Source organism: Centrocercus urophasianus, unplaced genomic scaffold (genome assembly GCF_019232065.1).
Source record: "Centrocercus urophasianus isolate 14NV4802_14NV808 unplaced genomic scaffold, USGS_Curo_1.0 seq_961, whole genome shotgun sequence".
NCBI classification, from domain to species: domain Eukaryota; kingdom Metazoa; phylum Chordata; class Aves; order Galliformes; family Phasianidae; genus Centrocercus; species Centrocercus urophasianus.
This window is the reverse complement of record NW_024885601.1, coordinates 1-21,597: the sequence shown is the minus strand read 5'-3', so window position 1 is coordinate 21,597 and position 21,597 is coordinate 1. Positions and strand designations below refer to the sequence as shown.

Genomic DNA, 21,597 nt, shown 5'->3' with positions numbered 1-21,597 from the left:
GGGAAGAGAAATGAGTAGGAATGGGCAAGAAAACTTGCCAGCTGAAATAGAAGTTAGCAGGTAAAGCCAAAGCTGCTTTGTGCAAGCAAAGCACAATATGGAATTACTTCATTCCTTCTCATCAGCAGGCAGATTTTCAGTTATTTCCATCCTGCATAATGGTTAATGGAGAAGACAAACACCGTAATTTTAAATGTTCCTCCCTTCCTTCTTTTCTTCATCCTTCATTGCTGAGCTCATCATAGTATAGAATACCTCCTTGAACCATTTGGGGTCACCTGTCCCACCCAGTTCCTGCAGTATCAGAGGTTGAAGAGTCCTTGGCTCTGTGCAAGCACCGCTGTGCAACAACGGCATCTGAGTGCTTTCATTTCATTGTTTTCATCATAAATCCAAACACTAGCATGACAGAACTGCTGGGGAGGAAATTAACTCTGTGCCCACCAGAAGCAGTGCAGGGTGCATTTCACAGTTTGGGCAACACCTCCTGCTTCACCCTGTCTGCCTGCCCTGAGTGCGATTGGATGCTCAGTGCAGAGCAGGGCAGACCCAGGAAACTCCAGCCATAGCAGGCTGAGATGCCCTGGGATTTCCCAGCCACCAGCACATCCTATGGGACGTGACTGGGATTTAGAGAATTCCCCCTCGGACCAAGCTCCTTAGGGTATCTATGGTTAATAGAGGGCTGGATTGTCTCATCAACTTCTCTCACTTCTGGGGAAACGAGGGGAAACGAGGGGAAACGAGGGGAAGGGAGGGGAGGGGAGGGGAGGAGAGGAGAGGAGAGGAGAGGGCTGGACAGACGCCATGGTTCTTCAAGGCTTATTTACTCAGAAAAAGGAGACTCTATAAGCTCCCACCACACTTCTTGCTGTAGTGTCTGGGATCACAAAATTACAGGTTTAAGACCGAAAGGAACTTTTTGTCTAGGGCAAAGAGGAATGGGTTTGGAATGGATTTTTGTCTAGGGCAAGGAGGAATTGTGGAGTCGCTGTCCCCGGCAGTGTTCAAGAGGCGCCCGGATGAGGAGCTACGAGATATGGTTTAGTAGCTTGTGGTACTAACAGGAATGGGAGGGTGGTTGGACTAGATGATCTTGCAGGTCGTTTCCAACCTTGTGATTCTGTGATTTTAAGTAAAAGAAGGGAAATTTTGGTTAGATATTAGGAGCAAATTCTTTATTTATGAGGCACAGGATCAGGCTGTCCGGAGAAGCTGTGGATGCCCCACAGAGGTGCAGCCTCACCTCAAGCACTGTTTGTACTGTTTTGGTTTCCACCATATAGGGATATAAAACTGTTAAAGAGTGCTCAAAGGTGGGCTATGAAGTTGGGGAAGGGTCTGGAGAAGTACAAGGAGCCATTGAGGTGTCTTGGTTTGCTTGGCTCAAAGAAGGGGAGCCTAACAGAGACCTCATGGTCTACAACTTCCAGCATGGTTCTTGGAGGCTTTCTAACAGCCTCCAGATCCTGCGTTCAGCCTGCTGACTCAGCACCACGTAGGGATCGAAAGAAATCCCTTTCGCGGTGCCTTACTCCTCCTCTGGGGGCCATTCCAGTCCCACAAGGTCTCCAAATCACAAAGCCACGCTCAGCCACGCAAAGCAAAGTTGGATCAGGAATGATAGAAGAACAATGTGGCTAAAGAAAGAGAAAAAAAGTCAGTGAAAGGACAGGAAGGCACAACACGGCAGCTGCTGAGGTTCACCGCTTTGCTCCCGCCCCGCCAGCCCGCTATTTGCGCATGCGCAGCCCCGCGTACCGCACAAGTGGTACGCATGCGCCCTACCCACATCGGTTCACGTTACGTTACGCTCTCTGCTACCGGAAGTAGCGTCACGCTCGGCGCAGCGCGGCCGGAAGTTGGCACGGGGGAGAAGGCGCCGTACAGCGGCGCCGGGCGGATGTGAGGGGGGGGCGGCGGAGGGGCCCGGCTGGGGTGGCCCCGGGTGAGTCCTGAGGGAACGGCTTTAAACTATAAAATTTATACTGGGAGGGTCTGGTTGTAACGTCGGGGTGGGAGCAGTGAGGTGAGAGGGGCAGTGTTGATATTAGGTAGAAACTGGGCGGGTCTGGTTGTAACGGGGAGGGGGTGAGATGAGGGTCCATGTTGCTGCTGCGGGGTTGGGGCGTACGGAGGCGGTCTGGCTGTAATGGGATGGGGATGGCGCTGAGCTGAGGGCCCGTGGTGATACTGGGGGGGAGTGGGACATACAGGGGTGGTATGATTGTAATGAGATGGGGGTGGGGGTAACGATGGGATGAGGACCCGTGTTGGTGCTGTGGGTTGTCACAGCTCCGTCTGATCGGGATGTGTGAGATTTCAAAGTCACTCTTGGCTAAACGGAGGTGAAATGACAGCAAGCGGTCAGTTAAATGTTTATTTGTATCCCAGTGTGACACTTAGCACAAGATGCAGAGGTTGTATGGGCATATATGAGTCACTGTTAGAATCACAGAATCATTGAGGTTGGAAAAGACCTCAAAGATCATCGAGTCCAACCATGACCTAACCATACTACCCTAACTCTTACAACCCTCTGCTAAGTCATGTCTCTGAGCATCACATCCAAACAATTTTTAAACACATCCAGGGATGGTGACTCAACTATCACCCTGGGCATCCCATTCCAATGCTTAACAACTCTTTCTGTAAAGAAGTTTTTCCTGGTATCACAGAATCACAGAATTGTAGGGGTTGGAAGGGACCTCCAGAGATCATCGAGTCCAACCCCCCTGCCAAAGCAGGTTCCCCACACCAATATCCAACCTAAACTTCTCCTGGTGCAACTTAAGGCCATTTCCCCTTGTCCTGTTAAAAGATGTATTCTCTACATTCCAAAAATAGATGCTTACTTACGCTAATTTCATGTATATATATAAAAAAATTCAACTCTTCTGGTACACAGAAGAATTGAATGAAATGCACTCGGTGCAAGTGACATCAATTCTGAGCATCAGTCACAGGAAGTAGTGATAGGGCAAGAAGTAATAGCCTTGAGTTGTGCCAAAGGAGGTTCAGGTTGGAAATTAGGAAAAATTTATTCTCAGAAAGAGTGGTTAGGCACTGGAATAGGCTGCACAGGGAGGGGTGGAATCACTGTCCCGGATGTTCAAGAAAAGGGTATGGCACTGAAGGACACGTATAGTGAATATGTTGGTGATGGGTTGATGGTTGTACTAGCTGATCTTAGAAGTCTGTTACAACCTCAATAATTCTATGAAAATCCTTTGCCACAGTAACAGGATTTGGACCAAGGTGTCTGAGTACCACACTTGAATCTTTTGATTATACACAGCATGGTTTTGTGTGGCATTTTATGACAGAAGTGAATGCTCACTCACAGTTCCACTGACTGATACAAATACTGACCTACCAGCAGAACTCTTGCAAGGTAAGCTGGAATAGAAGAAATATAAGATGTTACTGTGAGTCTTATTGGTTCACAAAATATGGGGATTCAGGAAAGCAAGACATCAGACAAGAGATGACACACTGAGAGCAATGCTACAGCTCATCATTGTTGTCAGGCTTCCAAGCCCTGCTGCCAGTGGGTTTTCCCTTTCTCAGTGCATGCAGCTTCTGGGATCAAGAGATAAAGGAAGAGATAAAGGAAGAAAAAGTGAGTATACACACACACACACACATATATATAGGTGTGTGTGCTGGGAAAAATATAATTATTTGGGCAAGTAATGACAAAATATAACAGCACAGTTGAGATTTCCCTCCTCCTCTCATCCATACTCACAACAGCGAGTTGTTCTCCAAGCTGATTAAATTACCTAGGCTTCTGCAGTAATCAGTGGAACGATGCATACCCCTCCCATCCAAGATATGGTGAATTGCAACATGGACAATTCTGATTATGGGGTTCTGCAAAGAATTGCTTTTGAGATGGAAGCCTGTGCAATGTGGCTACTGCTTCATGTGGAGATTGGATAGATGCTGAAGCAAACCCTGGAAAGGAGAGCAGAGCTTGCCAGGATCTGTTTGTCCTGCGAAGTCAGGAGAAAGAGACTTTGTATGCATTGTGGAAGGTCAGCAGCAAAGAAGGGCTCAGTGCAAACAGCAGTTTCTGCTCCTAAATGTGGCAGTCTGGCAAGGTCCCAAGCAGTGTTTAAAAGCCTGAGGCAAGGGCAACATTGCTGATAGGACAAGTGGCATTAGGATAGTCCATTTTCCACTTGGCTTTCTTTTAGATATTATTACGATTTCTAGTTCTGCTCCTGTCTCTGACACATGGAAACCTACAGATGCTGTGGCTCTACATAACAGAAACAAGGGCAGGGAACCCAGCTGTGTGCAGTTTTCTCATAAGGGTTGGCATTCAGATGCTGAATGAGGCCCTTGGAAGTGACTGGTAGGGGCAGCTCCCAGCTGTCCAGCTGTGGATGTCTGAGATTCCAGAGAGGGGATCTGAGCATCCACACAGAGCTGTCAGATATGGATGACTAATTGCAGGCATCTAAACGAGAGAAGGAGGATTCAGCTCACTGCGGACACCACCTCCAGCTGCATTTCACTTCCTTGCAATGTCACATGTGCCTTGTGCCATAGGAAAAAAAGCAGTAATGGCAGAGAACAACTGGCAATGGTATGCCAAGATAAAATCAAAGAGAAAAGAACTCCACTTACCCCAAAGACTTTGCAGGAGGATAAATGTCATGTTGATTGCAGAGAGTACTGCAGGGAGGAGGCAGGACATGCACCCAAGCAGCGGGGTATTTGAGAATTCCCTGCAGCCCTGGCTCCTCCTCTCTATCCCAAAACCTCCCTTCATTTCCCCTGGCTCAGCAACCAAACCTGGCTCAGAAGCCAAACCTCTGCCAGGAATCTTGTGCCATTAGCAGTAGTCTACATGATGTAGGCTGTAGGATTGTGAAATTGAACTGTTTTGGGAATCTGATAAGCAAACAAGTCCTCTCAGCTCAGCTGGTTCTGGACCGTCAGTGGGGGAATGGGGGCACACAGGGATTTTGTGGCTGGAATAGAGTACTAGTTCCTAGGTGTAGCTAGAAAAAGGAATTTGGTCCCTCAGCACCACACAAAGAAGCCTTTTTCCTGGTGGTGTTAATTTTCCTGATCTTAGAGATGCCAGGTAGGCAAGCAAGAGGCTCCCACAGCATCACTCAGAATCACAGGGATTGTGAGGGACCCTAAAGATCACCTAGACCAGCCTTTTTGCTAATGCAGCTTCCACAAGGTATACTGAACATGAAAGTGTAACGCAGATTTTGAATATCACCAGAGGAGGAGACTCCACCACCTCTCTGTTGAATTTGTTCCAGTGCTCTTTCACTCTCAAAGTAAAGAATCTTTTCTTCGTGTTCATATGGAGCTTCCTGGATTCAGTCTGTGCCTGTTGATCCTTGTCGTGTCCCTGTGAGGTGCTCCAGCCCCAGTCATCTCTGCTGGACTCTCTGCAGTAGTTCAGGGAAGAGTAGAGGAGAAGGGGAACCTCCCTTGCCCTTTTAGCTAAACTCTGTCTAATGCAGCCCAGGAAGCCATCGGCCTTCTTGGGTGTAAGAGTACACTGCTGACTCATGGCCACCAGGACACCCAGGTCTTACTCTGCTGAGCTCCTTTCCAACTGTTAAGCTCCTAACTTCTGCCTGTATGCTGTTATTCCTGCCCGGGTGTAGGACTCTGCACTTGTCAAACCTCATAATGTTCTTGTCTGTCCAACTCTTCAGCCTATCCAAGTGTCACTGAATGACATCACAGCTTATCTGGTGTGTCAGCCCTCCTCCCAGAAAGGGAAAGCAGAGCGATTTCTGGGGTTGAGGCAACAACAAGCATTTGTGGAAGGCAGGAGGGGGACAGCTGGAACTGTGTTGGAGGAGGGACACATTTCTGTTTCACCCACCATTTCCCATGCTGAGGATGTCCAATCAAGACTTGCGGTCTAACACAGATTATTATTATTTTTATTGTGATTTGTTGTGCTTTGTACCCATTAACACAGCATGATTGCTTTATCCCATCAAAGCAGGGTGCTAGAGTCTTCATCTCAATATTGACACTGTCTCTAATTTGGTCAGCCACGTCAAGCTGTTTTTGTGGGCAGGCAAGATGACAACCTGTACTAATGTCAGCTAGGATAGAGTTAACTTTCTTCATAGTGGCTACATTGTGCTGTGGATTTTGGATGACAATAATGTTGGTCACACACCAGTGTTCTAGGTGTCATTGAACTATGCTTATACAATGCCAAATACTTTACCTCCTTGACAAGAGGTTGGGGGTGCATAGGGAGAGAGGACAGGACAGAACCAAGACAACTGATCCAAATTGGACAAAAGGGTCCAATCATACATCACACGGTGTCACACTGAACAATTACACTGAGGGGGTGGTTGGCTGGTGGTTTGACCACTGTTTGGGGACTGGCTTTTCATCATTAGAGCAGAAACAAGGTGAAGCTCATGGTGATACAACCACGTCACAGAGCATCAGACACACTCACAGGAGCAGGACAGAAATGTCATTTATCTACAAGGGGGATTAAGGTGAGAAGCAGCACAGAAATGGTTTAAGGCTTGGAGGGATTGTTGCCAAGAGGCTCAGAGGGAAGGTTGCATGAGGAATTTGTGACAGCAGCTAAACCTCTTCTGGAGGAGGGTGCTGGCTGCACAAGAGAACCTCAATATATAACATCCCTACCACCAGAACAAGAAAGCTTTATGGACTAGAGGCAATATCATAGGGAGAGGATGAAGTGGCATGGGAACTCTGTGACCTCTTAGGCAGAGAAGGCTGATTTGAGATGTTACAGAGATTCAAGCTGACTTCAAGTACCCATTTATGTCCTTCAAATATTCTCTCCATCCCAGAGAGAATATATCTTGAAACTTAACATGTGGCAGGCAGACAGTAACTTAATTTACAGCCAATAGAGAGAGAAACTTCTGAAGCAATTCAAGGCAAAAACTGATTTGTTCTGTGTAACTGCCTGTCTCTCTTCATTATCTGAAGGGGACCATCACGCTTCTGATTTGGGCACATCAGCTTGGTGCTTACAATTCAGTGAGATAGATCTGTGTGTCAGTGATGGGCTTCTGTCTGCATGCTCTTTGGTCATCAGAGATGACTTTCGCTTGGACTGAAGGAATGTCATACACATGTTGGCTGGCAGTGTCACGTCTCTTTTCCACACTGGACCATCTGTGATGTTTAGATCCCAGCTAGGAAGAAATGCATCGAATCCAGACCTGGAAACCTGGAAACCTGTAAAATTTGCTTACTTTACCCTGCAAGGCCACTTAAAGTTGGTAATTGTGTGTATAATTGCATTATAGAATCACTGAATCCTAGAATGGCTTGGTTTAAAAGAGCATTTAGAAGATCGTAGAATCACAGAGTCATAAAATCATAGAATTACTTGCATTAGTAAGGTAGATACGGTACTCAGAGACAAGGGTTAGTGGGCATGGTGGTGTTGGATTTACAGCTGGAGTAGATATCTTAGAGCACTTTTCCAACTTTTGTGATTCTAAATGGAATCGATAGTAGAAAGCACTACCACTTGAAATTGAAATCAAAATTAGCAGGTAAATGCTATCAGTAGAGTCAGTTGAGGTGACTCTGTGTCCCACAAAAGAAATCAGTACTACAGCAAAGACACACTAGCCTTGTAGATGAACCACTTAGCACTCATCTCTGCAGAAATGAAATAATTGTCTTGTGTTTGTGTGCATGTGAGCTCCTTGCACACCAAACTACAGAACTCAGGCTTTGGGACAGTGCTGGTGACATTAGTGACTGGAATGGCAGTATGAGCACGGCTTTTCTATTTGTCATGCTGCAGGATGCTGTAAAAGAAAACAGAGAATCACTTTGGTGAAGAATTCCAAACAGGTTATCCCATTAAAAAGAAGGATAAATTCCTTATACCTTAATTTTATGCTTAGTACCACTACTGTTCAGGTAAGTGGACTGCAGGATTTAGTTAAAAGTCACAAGCATAGCATAAGGAGATGGTAATTTGCCCAGCACAGTTTTGTATAGCTGTGGTGTCAGACATTTTCTGTAGGTGAAACTAAACTCATTTTGTGAAATAAAGTATTTTCTATTTCTACCAATCCTTTTGATTGGGGATAATATGGGGTTTAAAATAGTGATTTAATTCCTTCTTGTATTGCTCAGTTTTGCACTTCCTTGTGCAAGGAATGTGACCTATTATCCCTTCAGCTAATCAGGAGTAGTTAGGCTTGAGAATAGTCCTCACCTTCTGGTTTTATGATACTTTGTCCCTTAAGCAAGCCAAAGACTACTTCCACTTCTGTGAGTGTGCATAAAAATCTCCCAGATCATTTACATAGTCAGTATAACCCATTTACCATGTAAACTGTAGACTTTTCCCTTCATCAGGATGTGCTTTAGCAGCATTATCTCTCCACCATTTCAGCCTATACTGAGGCTGTTGGAGTACCTGCAGTGTGTTTGTAGGGGGTGCTGCTGGGGGCTGAGTCTCAGTAGCTCACAGTGAGGGAGCTGCTTTACTGCATATGAAACCCTCACCCATAATCAGGACATCTGCCAGTGATTTAGCACCAGATTCCCCACAAACATGAGGTATGTGGCATCTAGAGTGTTCTTCAATTAACAATATATTTTTATTCCTGTTAGATAGGCATATGATTTTCTGTTTCTGTGCAACTCCTTTATAGAGAGCAGTCAGTCCTCTTTAGAATTGCTTCTAGTAAATTAAAAGATCTTCCAGGTGGCACAGGATGACCCTCATATATTTTCTCAACTTGCTTAGCTGTTCGGACTAAAGACAAAAGTCACTTCTCTTCAGAATATCATTATTCTGTTTCTTTAAATTCTGTTAAGTTAGAAAGTAAGTAGCCACAGTACTGCTGCCACTTCCTTCACTTTTTTAGGGGAAGTTGCTTTAATTGGACCTTATTTTACATTGGTGCAATTTCACATATTTCGAGTTAAACTGTAAAAGTTGAGTGTGTGCAGAGTAAACAGTTGTGGGTGAGAGAGATGGTTTATTGTTTTCCAAATCCACTATAACTTCAGAAATCCCACCTCATGCCACAGCAGAAATTGGATATTGTGGCACATTATTAATTTTGTGGGATCAGATGATTGAAGCGAAAGACCTGATGCCAAGGTCATCTGTTTAAAACATCAATGCCTCCGCTTGTTATACCACATTTTTCCTGTTGGGCTGCCACTAATGCTGCTCCCAGTGCTGCACAAACTGTGGCTTCCCCTTTTCCCTTCCCTCAGGCTAAATTAAAGTGAAGTGACACTAAATATTGATTAAATTTTATTTATATTGCCCTGCTATACTTTGCACAAGGCACACAAAACAGAGTGTGTATGTATTTATATGTCTATAGCTTATCGGTGATAAGCTGTGATGACATGTCTTGCATTACATTCTAATGCAAGATGAAAAGAGAGAGAGTGGAGAGGGAAAGAAGGACTAGATAGGCAGGGAAGGAATTTGGATTTGGATCACCACCTTTGGTTCCAGCATAGTCTCTGGTCTGGTAATATTCAGGTGGCAGATGCATACTTGGCCACTGAGTTGTAATCCTTTTTGTTTGTTGCAAAAGGGGATGTTTCATGTGTGTATCCATAATTGGTGTGTAAGATGGGAGTAGGTGGGATTCAGCATTTGCGAATATGGGGGGGGGAATGGCAGTGTCCTTCCCTCTCATTGGATATGAAGGCAGAGAAACTGTCCCTTGTCACGTTGGTCACTTTGGCATCTCTTGCAACAAGGGAACTTGCCTAAACATGTGGGTAGGACTGTCCATCCTCTGATGTATTCTGCTCTCTCTTTGACAAGCATTTTTGGTTCCCTAATTCAGGCTGCAAATTCAGCACACAATTTCTGTTCCTTCTTCGCAGCTAAGCAGTGTGTCAGTACTTGAGACACTGAAACAGTTCTGGAGGTTTTCTGCAGACCTTTATAAACTGCAAACTAAGCACGCCATTTCCGTTCATGCTTCCTTGCTAAGCACTGCACTAAGGTTGGAACATTTAAGTAATTATAGAGATTTTCCACAGGAATATGAAGGAAAGATTGGGAAGTACTGGGAGGGTCTGGTTGTAATGAGGATGAGAATGAGATGAGGGCCCATTTTGGTACTGAGTGGCACTGGGGAGTACTGGGACAGGTTGCTTTTTGTAGCAAGAATCATCACAGAATCATAGAATGGCCTGGGTTGAAAAGGACCACAATGCTCATCCAGTTTCAACCCCCCTGCTGTGTGCAGGGTCACCAACCAGCAGACCAGGCTGCCCACAGCCACATCCAGCCTGGCCTTGAATGCCTGCAGGGATTAGGGCATCCACAGCCTCCTTGGGCAACCTGTTCCAGTGCTTCACCACCCTCTGTGAAAAACTTCCTCCTAATATCCAGCCTAAACCTCCCGTCTTAGTTTAAAACCATTCCCCCTTGTCGTATCACTATCCACCCTCTTAAACAGTCATACCCCCTCCTGTTTATATGCTCCCTTCAAATATTGGAAGGCCACAATGAGGTTTCTCCAGAGCCTTCTCTAAGCTAAATCCGCCCAGTTCCCTCAACCTTTTTTCATAGGAGAGGTGCTCCAGCCCTCTGATCATCTTAGTGGCCTCCTCTGGACCTGCTCCAAGAGTTCCACATCTTTCTTGTGCAGGGGCTGGACTCAGACATATAGGAAAGGACTGGTTGTAATGAGATGGGGAAGTGCAGTGAGATGGGTGGGTCTGAGTGATGCTGGGATTGATTGGGGTGTATTGGCTGTAAAGCGAGGAGGAGAAGAGCAGGTCAGGGGGAGATTGTGTTGATGCCAGGGTGGGACTGGGACGCGCTGGCTTATGGTGTTCCTTTAGGAGTACTGTGATGAAAGATCTCTGTTGCTATTGAAGGAAACAGGAACATACTGGAGAGTTTGGACTGAAATGATCCATTTGCACTGAGGAGGAAAATGAAAACAAAAAACAACAGCGACAACAACAACAAAAACAGCTGTTCCTTCCAAGTTGTAGTGGGAGCTAATTCATCTTAAACATTTCGTCCGTCACTGCTTTGTTTTGCTTTGCACTTAATCCAGCACTGTCCTTTAACATAAGCTATTCTCCATTTCAGACGTGTGTCCTAGCAACGTCCTTAAATTATTCTTTTCTTTCTCTATTACATATTCTTTCTCTGATATATACCCTTGATTATAGCTATAAACTGGTCATCCCTTCTTAGCTTTAGATTACATCTAGTAGCCCGTGGGCACCCAACTTTTTGGCTTGCCTGGATCATGATGAGTAAAGGGGAATTGTTTTGGGATGCTTATATGTAGGTCGCTCCAAAAGTCATGCCTCCTACTTATGTCCATGTGGCAGATACAGCGAGCACAGTAACTACCTGATAAAGCAAATTCTCAGCTATTGAACAATATTTTTCAACACAGTCACCACCATTAGTGGTGCATTTTGGCCAGCAATGAACAAGAGCCTGCATGTCATACTTGTTAAAACCTGTACTAGCGAAGATGATCCGCCGTAGCTGTTGTCATTGCTGAAAATTGCCACCCAGTGACTTGCTGCCCTCGCATCCACTATTTGGTCTCCATAAACGTTCAGCAAAATTTGATGAATGTCAGTGGGTGCATTTTTTTTTCCACATGGAGGAATTCAGTGATGCACTTTTGCTTTTTATGCAGTTCTTTGTCATATGCCATTCTCCTGCCATCTGGCAAGAGCATGTAATGGAATATTGGTGGGAAGGTTCAACCTCTGCATCCATCTTGCCTACATCCACCTTTGACTTCATGGGCCAACATACTAAAGCAGGAGGTTCTACTTTTGGAGTAGCATTCGTAAAATTTGAATATAGTTGTGTAATGTATACAAGTAACAAAACTTCTTTTTCAGGTGTTCACCAGAGATTTTTTATGAAATGTTCCTCTTCCTGTGCTTCATCCTTGATAATGGCTGCTCACAAGTGTGGGGACTGCCAAAAGCAATGGCATGAATAAGGCATGGCTGTGAAGCAGGGAACATTTTTCTAACAGTCTGGTAAAGAGATGCAGTCAGATTTTTGAGTTGAATATCTGATTGCAACTCTATATATTCCATTTGAGAAATATATTTATGTTGACTGAATATGGTACTGCAAATATTTTACATATATAGATAATTCGTATATACACTATATTATATATATATATAAAATACAACTCCCTGTGCTGTGTTTTCAGCCCCAGGCAGCATTAATAATTTGGTTGATGCCAAGCAATGAGTACATGTTCAGCCACTTGGTGGGGAAGAGCCACCACCATGATGTCATGGGGCACAGTGAGCTGTTCTGGGACACGTTTGACCCATGGCTAGTGCCTGCAGCAGCCCAAGCTCTTGTTCCATGGGTCACCTGACCCACCCTCATGATTCTCTCTGTTTCTTCACCACCTCTTATACAGAAAATCAGCTTTGCACCATTTTCTAAAAAAGTGCTTTTCACTTTTTTTTTTTTTGCTTGCTTCCTGCATTGGGAACACCTCTCCAACTGCATTTCGATGCTTTTCTTCACCTGTGCTCACTTGACTCTTCCTAGAGGTTCTCTGCTTTAGTAGTTCTGCTTCAACAAACCCTTTCTATTTTTCACTTTGCCCCTGGTGCTTTGTTTTACCCCTTCAATAAAACCACAGCCACTTTAACTGTGTACATGACCAAAACAAAAGTGTGTGGCCACCTGCTTGATGTGGCCACATAAATTTCCCACCATGAACATCCACATGTATTGCCAAGAGTGAACAGTCCCAGAACTGTGTGTTTGAAGCCTAGCAGTGGCAGTGCATTCATGGTGGCCTGGAATAAATCAGCACTTCTCTTAGCTCCGTTCCCCATTAATGTCACACTTCATGTCCCTTCTTTTTTTGAAGAAGAAATTTGAAATGCCTTGGAGGTGTTATCCGATGGGAAGATGCTATCTCAGCAAGTGACTGTCCGGATTCAGATTTCTTCTCATTTTATTCTTCACTGGTTTCCTTTGCTCTTAATCTGATTTACTCAAACTCACATCTCCTTTGCCCTTTTCTGTTCATAGTATCTTTAACAAATACCTTTTTCTCCCATCTCTGTCCCTATTTTCCCTTCATCATATAATTAACAATTACCTTCTCTCCTAATTTCAACTTGCTACCTTCATAAACTAACCCAGATTTCCTTCACTTTGTCTTTTAGGATTTCCTGTCTCATTTGTCCCCCACTTCTTCCCGAGTTCCCCTTTTTATGGCACTCTGGTTTGCAGTGTGTATGAGGGACAAAGCTTCATGCTGATCATTCTTTCTCTGTGGCAGTGAAACCAAATCTTGCACTGAAACTCAGCTCTGTTGTGAATTGTTTTATTTTGTTTTTTCTTGTAACTTGAGCTCCAGCAGGGGTGGGAGGAGCAGACAATAAGTACTTTTCCCTGGAGCACTTTTTATTCATTTAAGCTCTTACTATTAATGGAACCACTCTGTTATTAATAACATTGTGTTTGCTCACAGCTCACCCTGCCTGAAGTTCCATCTTTGTGCCCAGAGTTTATCAGTTCTTGCAGATTCAACACCACCGACAGTCTCTGGATGTCGATCCCTGTGATTGCTCCTGAAATCCTCTCCACTGCTTCCTCTTATCATGATATCTCATGACTTCAAAGGTGAAACTGGGTCTTTCAAATTTGGCTATTTGCAGATTGCTTCTCACTTTAGACAGCTGCTCATTATGCACTTGCAGGGTGTGATTGTTACAGCTGTACAAGGAGATCGATCATGTTTCATCCTTGTTTTCCTCCCTGACTTATCAGTCAGGTCTAAACTGATCTCTGTGTGGCATCTAGATTGGGACAGCAAAGCCAGCCTGCGTGTCTGTGACTGCATCCCCAGGCTTTCTTCCTGATAGAGCCTTTGAGACAATGACATTGAGCCCCAACTCTGGCAGCCGCATTGGCTGTTGCAGAGGCTGAAGGTCACTTTGTCCTTACTGGAGACACTAGCTCTCTGTATGAGCCGCACACTGATGTCACAAACGCCATTCTGCCTGAGTTCCTTTAACAGGAGGTAGTGGAGGGTTTGGATGGAGCCCAGAGAAGCAAGGACCAGAAAGAGATGTACAAAGAAAGATAAAGTCTGAAAACTGGCTGACGAACTTGTGGAAGTAGACAAGCTGTTGTTGTTGAATCCACAGGAGCTGATAAACTCATGGTTGACTTTGTCTAAGGGCACCAGCACATGTTGGTATCCTCTGAATGCATCCAGAACAGTGGCTTCTCGTGGCAGACTGTGCAGGGTTGTGCAGACACCCAGTGAGACCAAGCACAGACTGAAGAGCTTTGCATACCCTGCCTGGCAGCTGCTGGTAAGCTGGTACAACTCCCAGCTTGTAGGTATAGTAGTGAGGCTTTCAACCACTGCTCCAACCAATTAGACACGGGTAACCTTGCAAGTGGTCTGTGTGGGTGAACTGATTCAGTGTCTAATAATAGGTTAATGAGTTATAAGGTTTCCAAGAAGTATTTTTGATGGTTCACCACTAGCACCTGCCTGCCAACCTGAAATGGCTGACAGATTTTGCAGACTCTCTGTATTCCTTACATGTGGGCTTATCTCTGACCTGCCTTCCTCCACACTGTCTTCATAGCCCTTGTTTTGTAGTTCTGCTCCCCGATGGCTTTCATCTTATCCTTTCCTTATTTTTGCAGATATTCCTGTCGGGGTTGGCATCCAGCATCTGGAGCCATGGAGGAGCAGCCAGCTTCTCCTGCTTCTGATTCTCCCTTTTCTCTGCGGCGGGTCTGCATTTCTGAAGATGAACCTGAAGATGAAGAGCAGGAAGAAACTCCGGAGGAGGATACAACCCAAGTACAGATGGAAAAAGACTCCCTGAAGCAAGACAGGATTGGTTCTCCTCGATGTTCAGCACGGTGCTGGCAAGGACGAGGTTCTCTTATTCCACAGGGCATGGAAAGCCCAGGCCAAAGGGTGGGAGAGGAACCTGAGGAGCTGCAGCCATGCAGGAAGCACCGGCTGAACCTGAAGCCCAAAACAAGCCTGGTCCCAACATCTCCAGGAGAGGGAGAAAGAGCTGAAGAGCCAGGGCCTTCAAGGGGAAAGAGGCTGCGCTTGATCTGGGGCCAGTCCAGTGACTTCCGACGGAAGAAGAACCTTGGGGAGAATGGGTTGGAGGAAGCTCCCATGCTGCCACAGAGCAGCGAAGAGGAGGAAGAGGAGGGAAAAGCTTCTCGGTCTTGCTCCCCTGAGCCACCTCTTCACGGTGATGCTCGTCCCAAGCCAGATTTTGTGCAGCTGATTGATGAGCACGGCATTTACTCCACAGCCAAGCTGGTATTGGGCAGCGCGGCGGGTGAGCTGGAGGAGGCAGCAGTGGTGCTGCCCCCACACCTGAAGCGTGGAGCAAGCGGGGCCACTGAGTTTGAGATCCGTGAGGTGATTGTGGACGAGAAACCCTTCCAGTGTGGTGTGTGTGAGAAAGCCTTCAAACGTGCTTGGGAGCTCTTCAGCCATGAGGTTGTGCACAATGAGGAGCGGCCTTTCCGCTGCGATCTCTGCGAGGCTTCTTTCAAGCGACACTCGGACTTCAAGAGCCACCGCTTGGTGCACACAGAGGAGCGTCCCTTCCGATGCGAGCTCTGTGGGAAGCGTTTCAAACGTTCTTCTAACCTCCAGGAGCACCGGCGCATCCATACGGGTGAACGTCCCTTCCACTGCGCCTGCTGTGACAAGAGCTTCAAGACACCCTATGAGCTGCAGCGTCATACCCTGACCCACTGCACCGAGAAACCCTTCAAGTGCGCAGATTGTGGGAAGGATTTCCCCACTTCCAATGCCCTCCTCCTGCACCAGAGGCAGCACTGCGACGACAAGCCCCACGTCTGCGGTGTCTGTGGTAAGAAATTCACCTACGGCCACAGCCTTAAGGTTCATGAGCGTGTGCACACGGGTGACCGGCCCTTCGTCTGCCCGCTCTGTGGAAAAGGTTTCAAGCAGTCCAATGCGCTTTCCTCTCATGAACGTGTGCACACAGGTGAGCGGCCCTTTGTCTGCAAAACCTGCGGGAAGGCCTTCAAGCAGTCATCCTACCTCGTGATCCATGAGCGGGCGCACACTGGGGAGCGACCCTACAAATGCGAAGCGTGTGGGAAAGCCTTTGCCCGCCCCTCCTTGCTGCTGCAGCACCACCGCGTGCACAGCCAGGAGCGGCCCTACAAATGCAGCTTCTGTCACAAGTTCTTCAAGGACTTGGCCTACCTGGCAGTGCATGAGAAGGTGCACACAGGCGAGACCCCCTACAAGTGCAGTGTCTGCGACAAGGGCTTTGCTCACCCCTCCAACCTGCTGCAGCACCAGCGCGTGCACCGTGATGGCTGAACCAGAGCAGCGTGCACAGCATGAGTGTTTTGAGGCCAAGAAGCCTGAAGCAAGAAGTGAGCATGCTACAAGCATGCGTGCAGCCCCAGGCTGGCCCACTTACACAAGCAAGCCATGTGTAGGGGACCTGGAGAGGAGGCCAAAATGTGGGTGCTGCTGCAGGTCTTCTCCTGACCCCCATCCCACTGGGGCCTCTGCTGCATGGCTTCTCTCTGCCAAACCCTGACATACGTTGCTCTCTCCTGCTTCCAACAAAGTGATCTCACAGGGATGGTCGCTGAGCCCTCAGGCTGGGGCTGCTGCAGACTCCTGTCCCCCAACCTGCAGGAAGGTAACGTGCTGTTCTCAAGCACTGCTGGCTGCAGACTTGCTGGTGCAGACTTGCTGGTACAAGCTGAAGCTTGTGGTACTGTGAGTCTTGTGCTATAGTGGCTTGCAGAGGCAAGCTGCTTTGACCAAGGCTGCAGTGCAGCTGAGAGATGATATCCAGAGCTCTGACAGCACTGTAGGAAGTCCTGTATTTAGCTGATACTAAGGAATGCTTCTCTTCTCCTCAGTGTTTCAAGAAGAGCTGCCCAGTCATCCCTGTAAGTTCCCATAACTCAGCCTTGCCCTGCAACAGGCCCCATCAGCATGTCTGCATTAAGCTTGGAGTTACATTGCTGTTCTCCTTGAGTGCAAGACATGGGCTGGGAGCTCCTGGATATCCCCTTATTGTAGGGGTACACTGAGTCTTGCAGCAGAAGGAGACAGAGCTGTCAATTTTTGAGGAGAATAAGTGCATTGGTGTAAAGTATGATTGGGAACAGCAATGCTTGAGCACCTCACATTTCTTTTAGAGCGTAAATGTCCCGTCCATATTTCACTCTGCTGCTGATGATCTGGTTGATGACGATAACGCCCTTTCCCCTGCTGTGCAGGGTCCACGCTGGCATTTTGCTGGTACAGAAGGCTGCTTCCAGTGTTCCAGCATTCCACTGGCTGCAAGTTGTGTGTTCTTAAGATTTGGCCTCGAGGCACAAGGGAAGATTTGGGTGACCGTGGGGAGCCAGAGTAGGGAAGAGGGGGTGCTGGTCCCTATTATGTCGCTGGTGGAATGCTGATGGAGTTGATGGGGGAGAGGTGCTGAGCCACACAATAGCCACCTCACCTCTCCCACTCTGGAGGAAAAAGCCTGGCATCTCAAGTTGGAAAGACTTACCCTCTTTTCTGTGCCATGGTGCTTGTGAGGCTGTTAGAAAGCAGAAAAGGGGGGATACACAAATTGTTTGCAGGATCTGTATGAGGAAGCGGAGAGCAGAAAACCAGCCTTGGGTCCTCTTTGTTTCCATACAGTGCATCCCTAGTGGCAGCACCAGATCTAGAGCCACCTGAGCTGCTGCTGAAATCTGAATTTGTTCTCTTTGACTGATAGCTGCTGCTGGGCAGAGGGTGGCATGTAGACCTTTTCTTGTAAAAGCAAGACCCAAGTCCCCTGGGGCACCATCAGAGTCCCGTCCTCACATCTGAGCCGCTTTGGAGGGACCTGGTGTCACGGTCACCTTCTTGCACACTGGGTCTGTGGGACTGGAGGTGCCAACCCTCAGACTCCTCATGGTCCCAGTCCTACCCTGTCCCCATTTTGTACGGTTTGAAAGCAGGTGTACACTCCTCAGCACTCTGCACACTAATTAAAGGATGGTTATTTAATGCTGTCTCTTGTATCATTGTTGGTTTGAGGCCATTTTTAAATCCCTGCTTGCTTGTGGGGTTTTTAGGTGATCCTGGTGGCTAGTTCACCAGTTGCACACTAAGCCTGTGTGCAACATACTCAGTGCTTTACACATCAGCATTCACAACCCAGATCACCTGTGCATTTTCCAAGTACTGAGGTGGAGATTGGAGGACAAAGATGAGACTTGCTCCAACAACCTGCACCCAGTTGTTGCATTAAAGTGGGGACACATCTTCCTAGGAATAGATGCTCATGAAGAGCCAGTGCAGACCCCATATCTTTATGCTGTATCCACGTTTCCCCAGGATTCAGCCCAGATGTCCCATTACAGCCTCTTCTTGTGGCACCTGCATCAGAGTGCACATGCTGTGGAGCTGCCTGTAATGTTTCTGCATCTGTAACTGCATTATATGCCAGATCCCTTCTGCGTCAGATACCTAAAAATAACTCCACTGCCACTTGCTGCCTGGGTAGGTGGAGCTGAATCAAGCACGTCAAGCCTTACTAGCAGTCAGTGGAGACCTGAAGTTGAATTAACTGCTAAGGCCGTTAAAGATGAGCTGGGGTATCCAGCTCCTTTTTTTCTTACAGACTATCCCAAATGCCAGTATCTGGGGTCAATGAAAACATCTCAGGTGTCACTGATTTGGTGCTCACTGCTCTGTGCTCTCAAGGGAACTCAGAAAGATATTTTTTTTCTGGTGATTTAATCTCCAGAATGGCTATTATCAGACACCTGTTTTGAACTAGTTTTTCTCATATGCTGCATTCATGTATCACCTGGTGATGACAATATGACTAACAGTTCAGTAGTTAGCAGGGAAATGAATTGCCTCACTGCTGAAGGAAATTATTTCTGGTTTTCTGCCACCTGGATATCCTGCAGAACACCCGGGATGACCTCATGTTTGCTTTCATGTGAGATCTCAAGGACAGGTTACCTGGAGTGAGAAGCCAGAGTCAGAAGGTTTGCATGGGGTTTATTTTTTTATTATTGCTCCTAATGTCAAGACTTTGATTTAAGAAGGACAGTTTATCCATGAACTATCCTCCTCTAGATGCAGTTGATTAATGTATCTCAGTCCCTTAATGAGTCACTGTATTTGCAGATGCAGCACCCATACCATGTCTGTGTAGCTGGCTGCTGTCTGCATTCTGCTCCAGATCTTTATCACATGGCTAAGTAATGAAGGCAGTAAGGCAAGAGGAATTTATTTTGCTGTATATGGTTTGTAATCTATTGTAAATAATGAATATAGCTGATACATAGATTAGCACTGATGAGCATTGGAAAGAAACCAGCCCCTCCAAAGTTAGAGATAGGACTGGACATGTTCAGGCACAACCTACCCATACTGCCTTGAGCTGGCAAGACTGAAAGAGGCAGAATGTTGCCATGCTGTCTCCCTCTCTGTACCCAGTCCCCCTTGGTAACGTGACACCATTTAACATTCCACGAGGCACAGTAGTCACTGAGGATCTCACAGACAGCACTGTCTGCCATCGTTCAGAGTGTTTGTTCTGTCTGTCTGAAACACTTGAGACAGTGCTCTAAACAACTCACACTCGGTAGACCATTGCTTGGAAGCACTTATCTGTTGTGTTTGAGATGCTATCCTTGGTCTTCCTAAATGTCTTCTGGAGCTGAATTTTTTTCACATTGGGCACTCTGTGTCTGTGAAAGCACCTTTGTGGATACGCACCTGGATGTGTTCATACATCTTCCTTTTGAATGCCATTAGACTCTTTCTGGTGTGTCCATGTCTTTCTTGTATTGGCAGATTCAGAACTGGATCCAGCATTACAGTTGCACCCTCACCAGTGCTAAATAGAGGGGAGGAGTTGTTTCTTGACCTGCTGGCAACACTGTTAGCTCAGCCAAGAATACAATCTTGTGCCTGGTATAGACAAGAAATGGGGGCTTGCCTGTGTTTGCTAGGTTGAGGGAAGCCACCCAATGCAGGAGGCACCAGGCAGCCCTGGCTGGCTCCCCTGCAGAGGAGCACAGAGCGTTACATGTCACAGCATTAATGCTCACCACAGCTGGAAGGGTTGGGGACACACTTCTCCTTTAATTTGTTAGCAGTAGCAGTTTTAGTCCTGTTTCAGATTCCCTGCTACTCTGCTCAGCTTGATGTCAGGCTGCACGGCCACCAGGCTGTCCTACTGTCTGGTACATGCCATCGGAAAGCCTCTGAAATTGACCTGGATCAAACAACCTTCAGAAGACTTTGGATAGCTGTTTTGGGGCTCCTGAGTATAAGTCATTGGTACAGACTGTTTTATAAATGTCCAGCCCATAAGCTGTGCTTTGCAGTCTCCTCGAAAGCATGTGAGGGCTTCCTGCAGTTCTGCAGAAGCTTAAGGGAAAAAGCATTTGCTCTGAAAAATGAGATGCAGGAGGAAAAGAGGAATGAGCTTGGCTGATGACCCCACAATGTGGGCTGATAGTGCTGCTTCTGCAGAAGGGATTGTACCAGCATCACAAGAGAGCATCTTCTCTGATGAGCTCAGTTGTCTCTGTATCAGCATCCTTGTGGAATTGTCCTTCAGCTGGATGGTAGATGGCTCCTGCAGTCTGGAAGGGCATTGCAGAGGCACCTCGCTCCCTGGGACATTTAAGGGCTGCAGAGCAGATAAAGGTAAGAACATACAGCTGTTGGTTTGGCAACCCCTGAACCCCTAGCCTGTGCTGCATCAGCGGGTTGATGTACAGGGATAGTGGCCTTGAACTAAGGTGAGGGGACCCACCTGCAGCTTGGCCTGTTCCAGTGCACCTGCTCTTCAGGTAGAGCCACAGCAGGACCCCGCTCACCATCACCATCAGGATGAGCAGCGCTACCAGCGCAGAGCAGGACGATGGAGAACCTGTAGGGAGAGCCCAGGTCAGGATCCCAATTCCAGCCAGCAACAGAGATGGGAGAAAATCTGACACCAAACAGCCTCATACCTCAGCATTTCAGTGACCAAGAAGGGCTTTCCTTAGACTTTGTGTTAACCCACAACTAATCCCTTTCTGATCCATTTTGTGCTGTCTGTGATGCTGTGGTGCCTGCAACACTGCACTGTGCCCTTTGTGTGGTTTGTGCCCCACCTAAAATCATCTCCCTGGGTATCTGATAGGCAGTAGGCTTTGAGAAAGCTTTCACATTCCTCAGTCCTGCTGTGCTGATAACCTTGCAAGACTGCCATCACCTCACTGGTGTTGTCCTCTTTATTATATGGTATCCAAGACTATGGATAGATAAGAAAGGCATACTTCTGACCCCCATCCATCATTCCTTCTCTAGCCTTTTTCAGGAAAGCTGTCAGGGTTGCCCAGAGAGTCCTTGAGGGCTGAGAAATCTGAGCTGCAAGAGGAAACTGGACAAACCAGCTTCTAAGATCAGAAAAGCATCTCTGATGCTCCAACCAGTGAAATTTGGCTTTATTGTTTGTAGAAAATAAACAGTGTCCACCGAGGAAAAGCTTGTTCTGACAAGGATGTGCCACAACCTTTATACCTCT

At 46.7% G+C, this 21,597-nt stretch overlaps 1 protein-coding gene and 1 long non-coding RNA gene across 2 annotated transcripts; one reads left to right on the top strand and one right to left on the bottom strand.

Moving 5' to 3' along the window:
- The first annotated feature begins 1,890 nt into the window (after nt 1–1,890).
- On the top strand, nt 1,891–18,065 carry LOC122171767 (zinc finger protein 70-like). Its single transcript, XM_042839535.1, has 2 exons — nt 1,891–1,948; nt 14,690–18,065. Exon 2 carries the CDS (start codon nt 14,727–14,729, stop codon nt 16,374–16,376), a length of 1,650 nt encoding a protein of 549 aa, XP_042695469.1. The 5' UTR covers nt 1,891–1,948; nt 14,690–14,726; the 3' UTR covers nt 16,377–18,065.
- Nucleotides 18,066–19,053: 988 nt separating this feature from the next.
- On the bottom strand, nt 19,054–21,591 carry LOC122171768. The gene is made up of 2 exons (XR_006172088.1): nt 20,842–21,591; nt 19,054–20,715 (listed from the first exon to the last, which is right to left on the bottom strand). It is a non-coding gene; the product is annotated as an uncharacterized LOC122171768 (long non-coding RNA).
- Between the last annotated feature and the right edge of the window lie 6 nt (nt 21,592–21,597).

Bases quoted from the DNA above. Each gene is read 5' to 3' on its own strand.
- LOC122171767 (XM_042839535.1), top strand. From the start codon at position 14,727: ATGGAGGAGCAGCCAGCTTCTCCTGCTTCTGATTCTCCCTTTTCTCTG.